Below are 16,333 nucleotides of genomic sequence, written 5' to 3'. Positions count from 1 at the left end.
GTGACTTTACGATCCCTACACAATGGTGTTGATCTCTGACTGGCACTTTGTAATGTGCTGCTGCCGTATAATGCGCTGAACAACACTCATACAGAGCATCATACGGAAGCAGCACAATTACGGAAGTGCCAGTCCGAGGTCAACCCCATTGTGTAGCAATCGTAAAGTTAGGGTGTCTGAACGATTTTTCAATTTTCAATTTAGGATCGTTTTTCACCATTTTTGTTTGATATTTGAATTTAAAATGTAATCAGAATAATACATTTCAAATTTCAAGTCTCACTGATGTTTCTATCAAAAGATACAGCCCCTCTGAAACCCTGCAATATACATAGCAGTTTTCGACGAAAAAGACGTACACGCAGAGTTATGTTGTTTTGCCAAATTTAGCCAAACAGCTGTATCGTGTGATATGCAAGCGTACGCAAATGCGTAACTTGCAGATTGAGCCACGTTGTCTCCGCGATGAAAGTATGGATAGCCGTTCGCACACACTATACGGTATAATACGAGCAGATGTTACACAATGTAACCATGGTTTGGATTGAGCGGAGCTCACGCCTCCCTAATTTGCTGATTCAAAAAATGTGGGAAGGGTATTTTCAAACTGTTACGGCGAATGATCCCTTGGGGCTAGCGAAAAAAAAGCACCTGGATATTATCCTTACGTCTAGCCCTACTTTAGCTGCAGGGGCGCGGCTCAGGAAAGTGGCCAATTTTGGAGATTTGGTTGATTTTGGGTGAGGGCTACCAGCGTTTGCTGCATATTGTTTTGCTAACTTCATTTTGTTTAAAGTGTGGTATTTGATGTAAAATGTTATTTAAGTTGGTGCTAGAATTTCTAGCACCCTTTATGACCACAAATTGAGAGTATTGTCTTTACCTTTACTGTTGGTGAAGTGTCGTGATCCTTACCTTTTCACCATATTCTGAATCTTCTCCCCCTCTCCCCTCCTCCCCCTCCCCCTCCCTCCCCTCCCCCTTTTCCATCTCTCACTCTCCCTCTCCTTCCCCTTTCTCTTCCTTCCCCCTTTCTCTCTCACTCTCTTCTCTCTCTCTCTCTCCCCTCCCCTACTCTCCTCCCTCCCTCTCCCTTCTCTCTCACTCTCCCTCTCTATCTTGCTCTCTCTCTCTCCAGCCTCTCCCCTTCCCCCTCTCTCACTCTCCCTCTCTCTCTTACTCTCCCGCTCTTACTCTCTCTCTCTCTCTTTCTCTCTCTTTCTCCAGCTTCTCCTCCCCTTCCCCCTCTCTCACTCTCCCTCTTCTCTCTTACCCTCCCTCTCCTTCCTCCCCCTTTCTCACTCTCACTCACTCTTTTCTCTTCTTTTCTCTCTTTATCGAGTATAGGCCAAGGTGCAGAGGGAGAAACAGCTGAAGATTGCAGAAGAGAAGAAGATGAAGGTGGAGAAAGCTAAGGTCATTGAGGTCAAGGTCAACATGTGGATTGAGGAAAGAACAACTAAGGAGCAGGAATCGAGAAAAGCCAACTGGAGGCTAGAGAAGACAAAGAAACAACTTGAAGCAGAAGAGAAGAGGGGAGTCCAGGAGAAAGCAAAGGTGAGTGTTAAAGGGGAAGTCCACCCTGATATTAAAGGAAACCTAAACCCAAAGAATAAGTGTAGGTATTCTGGAAAATGAGATGTATTCCTGCCCTTTGATGTACAATATTCCTTACGAAAATGTACAAGATATATATAAATGAAGATGTTCCTGGCATGATGTGATGCCTTTCAGCATGATATGGGCGCAGCCATTTTCTTGAAAATGTGACGTACCTGTTGAAGTTGTACATGTATCATGCACCAAGTTTTAGTTGGAAAGGATTTTTAAATCAATAAAGAAACCTTTACTTTTCAATTAAAAAAAATAATAACTGAGATGATAGAAATTATAATAGGTGAAAAACAAATAATTGGGGTACAATTGTAACAAAATTCATTTATAAATACTACACTATAGCAGTTGACAAATCTATTTCATTTATGAGAAACCTTCACCCCAGAATAGAACTAACCTATTTATGCAATTTGCATTCTGGCAAGTATAGTACAAAGGATACTAGCAGGTGAATGAAATACTTCATCACCACACGCGTCTGGGAAAGAAGCATCCATAAATTTGAATACATTACTTGATAAACGACTTCGCATAGTACGTCACATTATCAAGAAAATGGCGATGCCCATGTCGTGTTGAGAAACTGTACTTTATTTTTGCTTTATTCCTCTCTCATAAAATTTATTGGGGAATCTTGTAGATGTATGGGCAATAATATAATAAATCTCTCGGAATAAGTAAAGTTATTACTTGGGGTTCGGTTTCCTTTAAGTTGCTTTTAATAAAAGCAGGAAAATGAGAGAAACAGGTCAGTGAAAGTTTGAGCAAAAACCGACTAGAAATAAGAAAGTTATATATTTTCAAAGTTGTCATCATTGAAACACAAATTGGCAACACTGTGACATATCTTGCAAACTCCTCTCCAATTTTATAAACTTTCGTTTTCTTACTGATTGGTTAGGAAAAAATATGATTCATACAGGGGTTGTATAAAAACATCTTTGAAATAATTGTATCCCCCGGCAGTATGCCGGTGATGTACTTTGGATTCAGCAGCGTTACGCCGCCGCCGCCGCGTCATATTATGTTATTCTTGTGTGCGCTCTAACGCTCTAACGTTCTATTAACATGTATGTGTATGTTACTACCTTCAAACAGATTGGCTCATTAAAATAATTTTTCCCTTAGGCAAATTTCAATTTAAAAAAGAAAGAAAATGCAAAACAAATACATAATAACTGATATGTTTTCACTGTTTTTATCCTTTTTGTGAGGGGGGGGGGGGGGGGGGGGGGAATGGGCTAATTTTAGTATAGACTGCATCAAATCACCTAAAAATAAGAAAGGATTTACACCCTATAAAAAACAACCTCTTCAAAATACAATATAATATCAAACTCTTACACATTTCTTTTGTGTACATTCTGTTTAGGATCACATTCACCAACTTCTTTTGTATATCGCTCTCACAAAGTAAAAGGCCGTCAAATGCGGTGCTTTGGCGAGTATCTCTAATGACAGTAAACAGGATAGTGTTGAGTTTCTTACCCTGTCAGAGTGGTTGGTCCAAGGCCACTTGATTTCATGCATGATGCAGGGTTTGTGACTGGGTGCTTTTAAAAGTTATACATTTTGTAGAGATGTTGTGGTCTAGTGGATAAGTCTCCAGACTGTGCACCACAAGGTACAGGGTTCAAATCCCTGCCGCAGCTCTAAGCTCCTTTAGCAAGACATTTATCTACATTTGCCACACTCCACCAAGGTGTACCTGGCCAGACTTATTCCTTGAATGCACCGATAGAGCTGCCAACCATTATGTTTTTCCCAGAAATATTCTTTTTTTTTCTCGAAAACTATGTTAGTACGTTTGTTTCTGTGTGTGTTGCATATACCGCACGTCAGTCAATTGCCCTTGAATGTTGATCACTACTTCAATAAAAAAACTTCTATAGAGAGATTTATTGAGAGTACGAATTTACAAATTTTAAAAAAAGAAAAAAAATTAAAAGGTGTAAATATTCTCAAAAAGAATAAAACGCTGATAATACCAAAAACACAACTACAAAAAACTACCTACACTGTACTTGTAAATAAAGTATACACCCATGTAGGTCCTAATATGGAAATATCAGTATAAGGACATTTCTGCATTGTAAGTGTTACACAGAGATTTACGGTACATTTTTTTTTGTGGTCAATACAAAACATTAATATGGTAAAAGACTAGTTTAATATCATCTTTTTTAACATGTGTACACTGAATGTTTGCAAGAAATGTTTGCTTTAAAATGAGTTTTAGAACGTTCAGAACCTGATTTGAATGAACAGCATTTTGACATAGAAAAATAAAAAATGGCAAAAAAAAACAGTGCAATGTTTGTACCGAGCTTGCAATGGGCAGACACCGTATAAGTCGCCATTTTGGTTGAGTTGCCAAGCAAAACAGCGTTACGTGCGTGTGTGTTCCATTCAAGTGCGAGTTTGGACAATTTATACATGAAAATATTAGTATTTTCTCGTGCTGAATGCAGCAAACATTGCTTTAAATAATGTTTAAATTAATATTAATGATGTTACAGTTGGGAAATACTTCCTGAAAATATCAAACATACCGGTAAGTGTTTTAAAAATATTTTCTCGCTCTACTTTTGAAGTTAAAGGGCAATCCAACCCTAAATAGTTGATTTGTAGGAAAGCAGAAATATAATAAAAACAGAATGTCAAAAGTTTGAAATGAATCAGACCAATAGTAAGGAAGTTATGAATGTATGAAATACATGTATGACATCACTATTAAAGTCTATACGAATCTCAAATTGGTATTTCGGTCAGTGGATTGTGACCTACATATAGGACTTGGATAACTCTCCCATTTGCTGTGTACAAAAATATCATTAATTTCTGTTTTTCTTGTAAGTACCTTCTCCCTTGGGGCACTACTCAAAATATAGTTTGGATAGCATATTTATTTATATATTTATTTATTTCTAATCTTTTGTCAGGGTAGCCCATTCACCGATAAGTAGTGGTCTTCCATGGGGCCCTGAACGAACAAGAACATATTTACATCACAAAAGCATAACGTTTATACAGAACAGTGAAAACTAGACATATAATACTTGTTTGGAACAAGTATAGGTGGGCTGGTCAACTTTAATTTGAGACAAAATAGAGCAAAAATAACGAGATACTGCTTAAAAATTCTTGAAAAACAATATCATGTAGTTTCATGACGTGAACGAAATTCACCTTCTATAGGGATAACGCAAATTATGAAGGCCTTTTGACATGAGGCCTTTAATCGAGATTTTCACTATGATGACGTCATCAAAATGAAAAATAGTTATATCTAAGCTTGTAGAGAATTGTCTTAGCTACAACATATTGAAATTTTGAAGAAAATTGATCAATATTTACAGAGATACAATCAATTTTCCATAAATATGCTGACGTCATAATATGCAAATTCGTATTTTGAGTTCCAAGGCCATTGTGATGATGTCACGATACACTTAATGGCCAAATGAGACATGGAATCATATCTCCGACTCATACTCTATCAAAATATGGAAAAATTGAGGATCCCGGTGCATTCCAAAGAGCTATAATGGATTTTGTATAGGCATGTTTTTGCCCATATATGCTATGTATTATAAGAGCTCGCGCGCACGGACATTTATCTTGAATGGACGCTCATCTTAAAATTAATGGTCATAAAGAGATGAACATGGTATCAAATTGTTTGAAAAAATATGGGAATTATCATGAAAGAAAAAAAAAATGGCGATTCTTCGTTATGTAATGGTGTTACGCACGAAAAACGCGCGCGCGCGCATCCGTGTGTGCGCAATTTTTTATAAAATGCTTAAAATGACCTGAAACGTATGCAAAAAAAAAATTTGAGACGATTTTGAGCATTTTGAAATTTTGCGCGCATACTGACACGCGGACGTACGCGCATGCGCGCGATTTTTGAACTGAAATTGACCGGACGGATATTGACCTTGATCATGATAAATATGAATGAGAAATGAACTTTGGTTATGAAGATATGATCATGAGTTGATTTTCAAAAAATTTCACAAAATGGCGCCAAGATGACGTCATCAGTCAAGGTCAAGGTCGAAAAATTTGCTGTGTTTTGTGCATATGCCTATACATATGTGTGCCAAATTTTAAGATATTTGATTGAGCCATTTTCAAATTATCTAGCACACAAAAAAGTGGGTCGAAATTAGAAAAATAAATAAATAATAATAATAAATAATAAATAAAGGCGATTTTAACAAAAATATAAGGTGGTCTGTATTAGATACAGCCCACCTGATAAAATTTGATAGTACATTTAGAAAGATATGATACAGCAATGATAGAGGTGGCACAAAGGAATACTCGTTTAAAAAAGAAACATTTTTTTATTGACCTAGTTCAGCTGTAATGCCAATAGGAAAATATTGATTAAGTCGCAATTATGTGAATAAATCATGTTAATATTACAGAACATGCATGTAGTGTATGTTCGGCTGAGCCATTAAAAAATGAATTGACAGAAGAAGCTGTTCTCATCGTATTATCTATTATTCCATTTAAATATAGAGGAAACAATTGGGCTACACTTATAGCAATCAGTGTGAAATCTAGGCACTCTTAAACATCCAGTCTATTTGCCTTGTATGATGCTCATGTACATCATTAGGATAGATTAAGCCTACCTGAAGGTAAGAAGGTGCTAAGTTATGAACGCATTTATATATCATCATTATGCGACTTAACTCCTAAAATAAAAAAATCCTCTATATGGGCATACCTTGAACCATAATGCATGGCCCTACAGAGGAATTTTTCCTGTTGGAGACCGGGGGAAAATGCAATGAATTATTGATAATTTATTGCATTTTCTTTGTTTTTTTTGTATTTGTGAGGGCGGTGACGTACCCTAGCCCCCGCTACATACAGTCATGATTAAGTGGCTAAGCAATGGCCTCGTTACTGTGAGGTCCCAGAACAACAATCGTGTCAATCAGCTATAATAGCAAGCTTTCGATTTTAGGCACCTGACGTGAGCTACTATGCGTGACGTCATATTTATCCCTTGCGCATGCGTGAGCTTCTGGGCCCACGTTCCCTTCCAAATCACCCGACAGGAGTCTGGGGCAATTTCCGTGAATCGCCGTCGCCGTGAAAACGTCAACGTGAGTGTAGTTTCATCACCTTCTTTTATGTCATTCTTTGGTTTTTATTATTCTATTATTTCCTCTTGCTATCTTTTTTTTCTTCTTCTATCACCTTTCCTTATGTTATTCTTTGTTTCTTCCTTCTATCACCTTCTCTTATTTCATTCTTTGTTTTTATCATTCTATCATTTCCTCTTTCTATCTTTCCTTATGTTATTCTTTGTTTCTTCCTTCTGTCACCTCTTATGTTATTATTTGTTTTTATCATTCTATCACTTCCTCTTTCTATCTTTCCTTATGTTATTCTTTGTGTCTTCTATCACCTTCTCTTATTTTATTCTTTGTTTTTATCATTCTATCATTTCCTCTTTCTATCTTTCCTTATGTTATTCTTTGTTTCTTCTATCACCTTCTCTTATTTTATTCTTTGTTTTTATCATTCTATCACTTCCTCTTTCTATCTTTCCTTATGTTATTCTTTGTTTCTTCTATCACCTTCTCTTATTTTATTCTTTGTTTTTATCATTCTATCATTTCCTCTTTCTATCTTTCCTTATGTTATTCTTTGTTTCTTCTATCACCTTCTCTTATTTTATTCTTTGTTTTTATCATTCTATCACTTCCTCTTTCTATCTTTCCTTATGTTATTCTTTGTTTCTTCTATCACCTTCTCTTATTTTATTCTTTGTTTTTATCATTCTATCACTTCCTCTTTCTATCTTTCCTTATGTTATTCTTTGTTTCTTCTATCACCTTCTCTTATTTTATTTGTTTTTATCATTCTATCATTTCCTCTTTCTATCTTTCCTTATGTTATTCTTTGTTTCTTCTATCACCTTCTCTTATTTTATTCTTTGTTTTTATCATTCTATCATTTCCTCTTTCTATCTTTCCTTATGTTATTCTTTGTTTCTTCTATCACCTTCTCTTATTTTATTCTTTGTTTTTATCATTCTATCACTTCCTCTTTCTATCTTTCCTTATGTTATTCTTTGTTTCTTCTATCACCTTCTCTTATTTTATTCTTTGTTTTTATCATTCTATCATTTCCTCTTTCTATCTTTCCTTATGTTATTCTTTGTTTCTTCTATCACCTTCTCTTATTTTATTCTTTGTTTTTATCATTCTATCATTTCCTCTTTCTATCTTTCCTTATGTTATTCTTTGTTTCTTCTATCACCTTCTCTTATTTTATTCTTTGTTTTTATCATTCTATCACTTCCTCTTTCTATCTTTCCTCATGTTATTCTTTGTTTCTTCCATCACCTTCTCTTATTTTATTGTTTGTTTTTATCATTCTATCATTCTATCATTTTCTCTTTCTATCTTTCCTTATGTTATTCTTTGTTTCTTCTATCACCTTTTCTCTTATTTTATTTCCTTATGTTATTCTTTGTTTCTTATTCCTTCTATCACCTTCTCTTATGTTATTTGTTTCTTCCTTCTACCTTCTCCTTTGTTATTCTTTGTTTCTTCCTTCTACCACCTTCTCTTTTGTTATTCTTTGTTTCTTATTCCTTCTATCACCTTCTCTTATATTATTCTTTGTTCCTTCTACCACCTTCTCTTATGTTATTCTTTGTTTCTTCCTTCTACCACCTTCTCTTTTGTTATTCTTTGTTTCTTCCTTCTACCACCTTCTCTTTTGTTATTCTTTGTTTCTTTTTCCTTCTATCACCTTCTCTTATGTTATTCTTTGTTTTTAACATTCTATCACTTTTTGTCTCTCCTTCTGTTATTCTTTGTTTCTTCCTTCTATCACCTTCTCGTATTTTATTCTTTGTTTTTATCATTCTATCACTTTCTCTTTCTGTCTTTCCTTATGTTATTCTTCGTTTCTTCCTTCTACCACCTTCTCTTATGTTATTCTTTGTTTCTTCTTTCTATCACCTTCTCTTATTTTATTCTTTGTTTTTATCATTCTATCAGTTTCTCTTTCTGTCTTTCCTTATGTTATTCTTTGTTTCTTCCTTCTGTCACCTTCTCTTATGTTATTATTTGTTATGCCTCCGCCACCGAAGGTGGTGCCGGAGGCATCATGTTTTTGGGTTGTCCGTCGGTACGTCCGTCCGTACGTCCGTCCCGTTTGACCGTTATTACAATATCTCAAGAACCATTTAAGATTTAAACTTAAGACTCGGGAATAGTATTTATCACCATAGGAAGACGATCTGATTAGATTTTGGAGTACGTAGGTCACAGGTCACAGAGGTCAACTTATGAAATTCCTTGTATTGAGTTGGTTAGCGCGATATCTCAAGAACCATTTGAGATTTAAACTTCAAACTTAGTGATAGTGTGTATCACTATAGGAAAACAATCTGATTACATTTTGGAGCACGTAGGTCAAAGGTCAAGGGTCATAGAGGTCAACTTATGAAATTCCATACATTGAGATTGTTATCATGATATCTCAAGAACCACTGGAGATGTAAAAACTTCAAACTTAAGGATAGTATGTATCACCATAGGAAGACGATCTGATTAGATTTTGGAGCACGTAGGTCAAAGGTCAAGGGTCACAGAGGTCAACTTATGAAATTCCATACATTGAGATTATCATATCTCAAGAACCACTGGATATTTAAACTTCAAACTTAATGATAGTGTGTATCACCATAGGAAGACAATCTGATTAGATTTTGGAGCACGTAGGTCAAAGGTCAAGGGTCACAGAGGTCAACTTATGAAATTCCATACATTGAGATTGTTATCGCGATATCTCAAGAACCACTGGAGAATTTTCACTTCAAACTTAATGATAGTATGTATCACCATATCATAATATCTCAAGAACCACTGGAGATTTAAACTTCAAACTTAATGATAGTGTGTATCACCATAGGAAGACAATCTGATTAGATTTTGGAGCACGTAGGTCAAAGGTCAAGGGTCACAGAGGTCAACTTATGAAATTCCATACATTGAGATTGTTATCATGATATCTCAAGAACCACTGGAGATTTAAACTCCAAACTTGATGATAGTACATGTATGTATCACCATAGGAAGACAATCTGATTAGATTTTGGAGCACGTAGGTCTCGGGTCAAGGGTCACAGGGCTCATTATGTATGCTAAAACAGCTTGTGATCGCGTTATCTGAACAACCGATTGATGGATTCCTGCCAAACTTTGGTCATGTATGTATCTTGCAGAGCTGATGAACTGATTAGATTTTGGGGTCACGAGGTCAAAGGTCAAAGGTCACAGGGCTCATTATGTATGCAAAAACAGCTTGTGATCGCGTTATCTGAAGAACCGATTGATGGATTCCTGCCAAACTTTGGTCATGTACTCATGTATGTATCTTGCAAAGCCAATGAACTGATTAGATTTTGGGGTCACGAGGTCAAAGGTCACAGCGCACATTGTGAAAGCAAAAACAGCTCGTGATCGCCTTATCTCAAGAACCGATTGATGGATTCCTGCCAAACTTAGGCCATGTATGTTACTTGCAGAGCTGATGAACTGATTAGATTTTGGGGTCATGAGGTAAAGGTCAAGGTCATGCGGCTCATTATGTATGCAAAAAATAGCTTGTGATCGTATTATCATTAGAACAGATTGATGGATTCCTGCCAAACTTAGATCATTTATGTATCTTGCAGAGCCAATGAATGGTTCATAAGATCAAAGGTCATGGGCTCATTATGTATGCAAAAATAGCTTGTGGACGCATTCTCATTAGAACTGACAGATGGATTACTATTTAACTCAGGAAATCTTGCAGAGCCAATGAACTGAGTAGATTTTAGGGTCATGAGGTCAAAGATCAAAGGGTCATATATGTATATGAGAAATTGCTTGTAATCACGATATTCTGAGAACATGTTAATGGATTACAATTGAACTTGAATTTGAAAAATTTCTTCCGTTTCGGTTTGTAAAATTGCTCTATGACGGAGGCATCATTTTCGACTGCGCGCAGTCGAATTCCATCTAGTTTTTACTATTCTATCACTTTCTCTTTCTATCTTTCCTCATGTTATTCTTTGTTTCTTCCTTCTATCACCTTCTCTTATGTTATTCTTTGTTTGTATCATTCTATCACTTTCTCTTTCTATCTTTCCTCATGTTATTCTTTATGTTATTCTTCATTTTACCATTCTATCACTTTCTCTTTCCGTTTTTCCTTATGGTATTCTTTGTTTCTTCCTTCTATCACCTTCTCTTATGTTATTCTTTGTACCATTCTATCACTTCCTCTTTCTATCTTTCCTTATGTTAATCTTTGTTTCTTTCTTCTATCACCTTCTCTTATTCTTTGTGTTACCATTCTATCACTTTAACTTTCTGTCTTTCCTCATGTTATTCTTTGTTTTATCATTATATCAATTCCTCTTTCTATCTTTCCATATGTTATTCTTTGTTTCTACCTTGTACCACCTCCTCCAATGTAATTCTTTATCATATCACTTTCTCTTTCTGTCTCTCCTCATGTTATCCTTTGTTTATTCTTCTATCACCTTTTCTCATGTTTTTTTGTTTTATCATTTTAACTTTCTTTTTCTGTCATCCTCATGCTATTCTTCGTATCAGATTTTCGCGCACTGTGAATTTATTACCTGTTTAATCACCTGATCTAAAAAAATTGGTCACGTGATAGCACCGACGTGAAAAATCGAAAGCACTGACGCGAAGGGAACGGACGTGAGCTGCGCAACATCTCCACGCTCCAGTACCTCGTAGTAGCCGACGTCGGGTGCCCAAATCAAAAGCTCACTATTAGTGCCCTTTTGTGAGGCATTAATCCTCATTACTGTCTGTTATGACTTAAGGACGTAGGTCCCCTAGTTGATTAGCATAGTAGCACACACATGCTTTAGCAGGCACGTAAAACAAACACTCACAAATTAATATTCAATAGAATCTGAGAATGTATACTATTATTTAGATCTATTAGAAATAAATCATTGTGAAATTCAGTCCATAAATTGGGGTAAAAATAGTTATTCCACCATTATGACCAACAGTGTATGTTGGAACACATAGGAAAGTACTAGTGATAACAACTTTCAAAAATTCATAAATTAATTGAAACTTTCATCAGTTTGCTTCTCTGATTTTCTGCTTTCTTTTAGATAAGTTGTCTATTTGGTGTGTGTGTGTGTGTGTGTCTATTGGGGTTTTACAGACGTGTATCAATCAGATATGGTTATTTACGACCGACCTTTAATGTCACTATCCAAAAGACGCGAGTCAGTTTCAAACCTGCTTCCTCGGCTGAATCAGTTTGTAACTTCAATTGTTAGCTGGATTACAGGGGCACGCCACAATGCCTTGGTGGGATTTCCCTTCAAATATTACATTCATTGGGTGTGCAATGAATTGTTGTGCCTCTGTTACAAAGTAGCCGGAGGCATTATGTTTTTGGGTTGTCTGTCCGTCCATCCATACGTCCCGTTCTCGTGATCGCGTTATCTCAAGAACCGATGGATGGATTCCTGCCAAACTCTAGTCATGTATGTATCTTGCAGAGCCAATGATTTGATTAGATTTTGAGGTCAAAGGTCAAAGATCACAGGGCTCATTATGTATGCAAAAGTAGCTTATGATCACAATATCATTAGAACCGATGAACAGACTACCATCAAACTCAAAACCTGTATTTATCTTGCAGAGCCAATGGACTGAGTAGATTTTGGGGTCATGAGGTCTAAGGTCATGGGGCTCATTATGTATGCAAAACTAGCTTGTGAACGCCTTCTTATTAGAACTGACGAATCAATGGATTACTATCAAACTCGGGACATGTATGTTTCTTGCAGAGCCATTGAACCTATTAGATTTTAGGGTCATAAGATTTTAGGGTCATAAGATCAAAGGGTCATACATGTATATATAAAAAAAAATTGTAATAACGATATTCTGTGAACGTGTTAATGCACGGGTGGCCAACCCGCGGCCCGTGGAGCCCTTTTGGTGCTGTCCACGGATCATTAACATAGTAATAATAAAATGGCACATAACTGAAATGTAGCCCGCATAGCAGCGATAAGATAGGGCAAAACATATACATGTACTCACAGCTATCTCTATTTCCATAATTTGTTTTCATCATTCACAACATATTGATTCGTTTTTTGGTTGATACAAAACTCCTCAAATTTTCTCTCATTACATTACAATAACAACATTACTCGCCGTGTTAATCTCAGTTTGTAAATATACATGTTGTGAATCAAGAGATGCCATAATTGTCTTGAATCAATTACAACCCTTTTCTTTTGCCGTTGAATTTTCTCATGAATCTTAATCGTAAACTCGATAGTCTTCACTTTACACCGCGTCAATTGAGATGTACAGTGTACAACTAATAAAGTAAGGATATTCTCTCTGCTGTGTCCTTGATTTTGTTTGAAAGAACAACTATCATGGCACCGACAAGGAAGGTTCTGATGAAGGCAGAAACTTTAAATCAGATTGGTCTCTGAAGTACTGCTTCATAGAAGAGAAAGTTAAACCACCTTGCCTCGTTTGTCACTAAAGCAGGTAATGAACGTTAACAACATTGCAGAAAAGTGCAAGCCTGATTTTGTTGTTTGCTTGTTTATTTTTTCAAAATTGCAGGTGTGTACACGTATTGCGTGTAGTTGTGTGTGTGGGGGGGGGAGGACTACCTATGGCTCGCCAAGTTATGCCTATCGTTAGCTGTGGCCCGCGAGCTTTAAAAGGTTGGCCACCCGTGTGTTAATGGATTAATTACATTCAAACTTTCAAGTTCAAGTTTTATTTCCACATGTGGTTCATAAAAAACAAGTATACATGACCTACATGTTTAGACATATAAAAAATACACAATTAACAAACAATAATATTAAGAGAAACAAATAGCGAACAAAATCTAAAGTCCATAAACAAAGAACAACTAATTACATGTAGATATAAAAAACATGTGGGGGGACAAACAAAGGCCAGGGGCCTGTCGAAGCTAATCCCCAGAACAATATTAGTAATTTTGGATATTTTATATATAAAAACAAACAAAAAACAAAAACAAACAAAAAAAGCCCACAAACAATAGCGACGTACAGTACATGATAAAACAAAATTAAGTTGGCAAATTAACAGGCAAACAAAAAAATTATATTGTACCACTATAAATTTGTGAATTATTTTTATGTAAAATATACAGTTTAAAATTAGAAAGTGTCGGACTATTCTTAATCTCTACTGGTATTGAATTCCAGGATTTTACACCAGTGTAAGAAATTGTTGTTTGAGAGAAACTATATTTATATAACAGCAATCTTAAGTGATTTGAATTTCTGGTACTATGGCTATGAATTGTACAATTTGAAGTGAAATAATTATTAAAACTATCTTGTAAAATGTTCTTAAAATAGGAGCACATAAAAATTTCAATTTGCAAACTACACATTTGATCCACCTTTAAAATACTAAACTGTTGAAATAAAGGGGTTGTGTGGGCAAGAGGTTGTGAATTGCAAATAACTCGTATTGCACGCTTCTGGAGTACTCCAATTCTATTTCTAAGATACATTGCACTGTTCCCCCTTACAATATTGCAATATGATAAATAAGGTAAAATCATTGTGTAATACGGGGTTAAAAGCATCCTCATTGGAACAACAGTTTTTAATCTATTCATTTCCCCTACGGCTTGAGAAATTTTTGAACAAATGTCATCAATACGTAATTTATATGTTATTTTATCATCAATTGTAACTCCTAAAATGTTTGTTTGTTTAACTTGTTGTATTAAGCAATCTCCAATAAATATTTGTATTAAGTCTTCATTAATGAACTTATTCTTAGGGCTACCAGCGTTTGCCGCATATTGTTTAAAGTTTTGCTAACTTCATTTTTTTAAAGTGTGGTATTTGATGTAAAATGTTATTTAAGTTAGTGCTAGAATTTCTAGCACCCTTTATGACCACAAATTGAGAGTATTGTCTTTACCTTAGCTGTTGGTGAGGTGTCGTGATCCTTACCTTTTCACCATATTCTGAATCTTCTCCCCCTCTCCCCTCCTCCCCCTCCCCCTGCCTCCCCTCCCCCTTTTCCATCTCTCTCTTTCTCACTCTCCCTCCTCTGTCTGTCTATCTCTCTCCCTCTCCTTCCCCTTTCTCTTCCTTCTCCCTTTCTCACTCTCTTTTCTCTCTCTCTCTCTCCCTCTCCCTTCCCCTACTCTCCTCCCTCTCTCTCTCTCCCTTCTCTCTCACTCTCCCTCTCTATCTTGCTCTCTCTCTCTCTATCCAGCCTCTCCCCTTCCCCCTCTCTCACTCTCTCTCTCTCTCTCTCTCTCTCTCTCTCCAGCCTCTCCTCCCTTTCCCCCTCTCTCACTCTCCCTCCTCTCTCTCTCTTACTCTCCCTCTCCTTCCTCCCCCTATCTCACTCTCACTCACTCTTTTCTCTTCTTTTCTCTCCTTTTCTCTCCTTACCTTTTCACCATATTCTGAATCTTCTCCCCCTCTCCCCTCCTCCCCCTCCCCCTGTCTCCCCTCCCCCTTTTCCATCTCTCTCTTTCTCACTGTCCCTCCTCTGTCTGTCTATCTCTCTCCCTCTCCTTCCCCTTTCTCTTCCTTCTCCCTTTCTCACTCTCTTTTCTCTCTCTCTCTCCCTCTCCCTTCCCCTACTCTCCTCCCTCTCTCTCTCTCCCTTCTCTCTCACTCTCCCTCTCTCTCTTGCTCTCTCTCTCTCTCTCTATCCAGCCTCTCCCCTTCCCCCTCTCTCACTCTCTCTCTCTCTCTCTCTCTCTCCAGCCTCTCCTCCCTTTCCCCCTCTCTCACTCTCCCTCCTCTCTCTCTCTTACTCTCCCTCTCCTTCCTCCCCCTATCTCACTCTCACTCACTCTTTTCTCTTCTTTTCTCTCCTTTTCTCTCTTTATCGAGTATAGGCCAAGGTGCAGAGGGAGAAACAGCTGAAGATTGCAGAAGAGAAGAAGATGAAGGTGGAGAAAGCTAAGGTCATTGAGGTCAAGGTCAACATGTGGATTGAGGAAAGAACAACTAAGGAGCAGGAATCGAGAAAAAGCCAACTGGAGGCTAGAGAAGACAAAGAAACAACTTGAAGCAGAAGAGAAGAGGGGAGTCCAGGAGAAATCAAAGGTGAGTGTTCAAGGGAAAGTCCACCCTGATATTAAGTTGCTTTTAATTAAAGCAGGAAAATGAGAGAAACGGGTCAGTGAAAGTTTGAGCAAAAACCGACTAGAAATAAGAAAGTTATATATTTTCAAAGTTGTCATCATTGAAACACAAATTGGCAACACTGAAATATCTTGCAAGCTCCTCTCCAATTTTATAAACCTTCGTTTTCTTACTGATTGGTTAGGGAAAATATGATTCATACAGGGGTTGTATAATATACAAATATTGACTGCTCATGAGGATGATGGTGGGAAACATCACTCCCAAGGTGGTGTTTACACCGGCCCTTCTATCACCCCCGAGGCGAAGCCGAGGGGGTGATAGAAGGGCCGGTGTGAACACCACCGAGGGAGTGGTAGTTCCCACCATCATCCAATTACAGAGCAGTCCATATTTGTTTTATATACCTCATCCTTTTTATTGATTCATGATTAGGTCTAGCTGTAGGTCTAGATCTAGCTCTAAAAACAGGAAACGAGATCAAGAGGA

At 36.9% G+C, this 16,333-nt stretch overlaps 1 protein-coding gene across 2 annotated transcripts in view; it reads left to right on the top strand.

The window, feature by feature from the left end:
• LOC105441736 (coiled-coil domain-containing protein 34-like) overlaps positions 1-15,849 on the top strand; it is a 31,872-nt gene extending 16,023 nt beyond the window's left edge. For both annotated transcript variants that reach the window (XM_030987214.1, XM_030987215.1), the window contains exons 2-3: positions 1,348-1,557; positions 15,595-15,849. In XM_030987214.1, coding sequence (XP_030843074.1) covers positions 1,396-1,557; positions 15,595-15,768 — 336 coding nt within the window. In that variant the 5' untranslated portion in view covers positions 1,348-1,395 and the 3' untranslated portion in view covers positions 15,769-15,849. The remainder of the gene's footprint in view (positions 1-1,347; positions 1,558-15,594) is intronic.
• The last annotated feature ends 484 nt before the right edge of the window (positions 15,850-16,333 follow it).

Source organism: Strongylocentrotus purpuratus, unplaced genomic scaffold (genome assembly GCF_000002235.5).
Source record: "Strongylocentrotus purpuratus isolate Spur 01 unplaced genomic scaffold, Spur_5.0 spur5_scaffold_16, whole genome shotgun sequence".
Lineage (NCBI taxonomy): Eukaryota > Metazoa > Echinodermata > Echinoidea > Camarodonta > Strongylocentrotidae > Strongylocentrotus > Strongylocentrotus purpuratus.
This window is presented reverse-complemented; position numbering and strand designations above follow the sequence as displayed.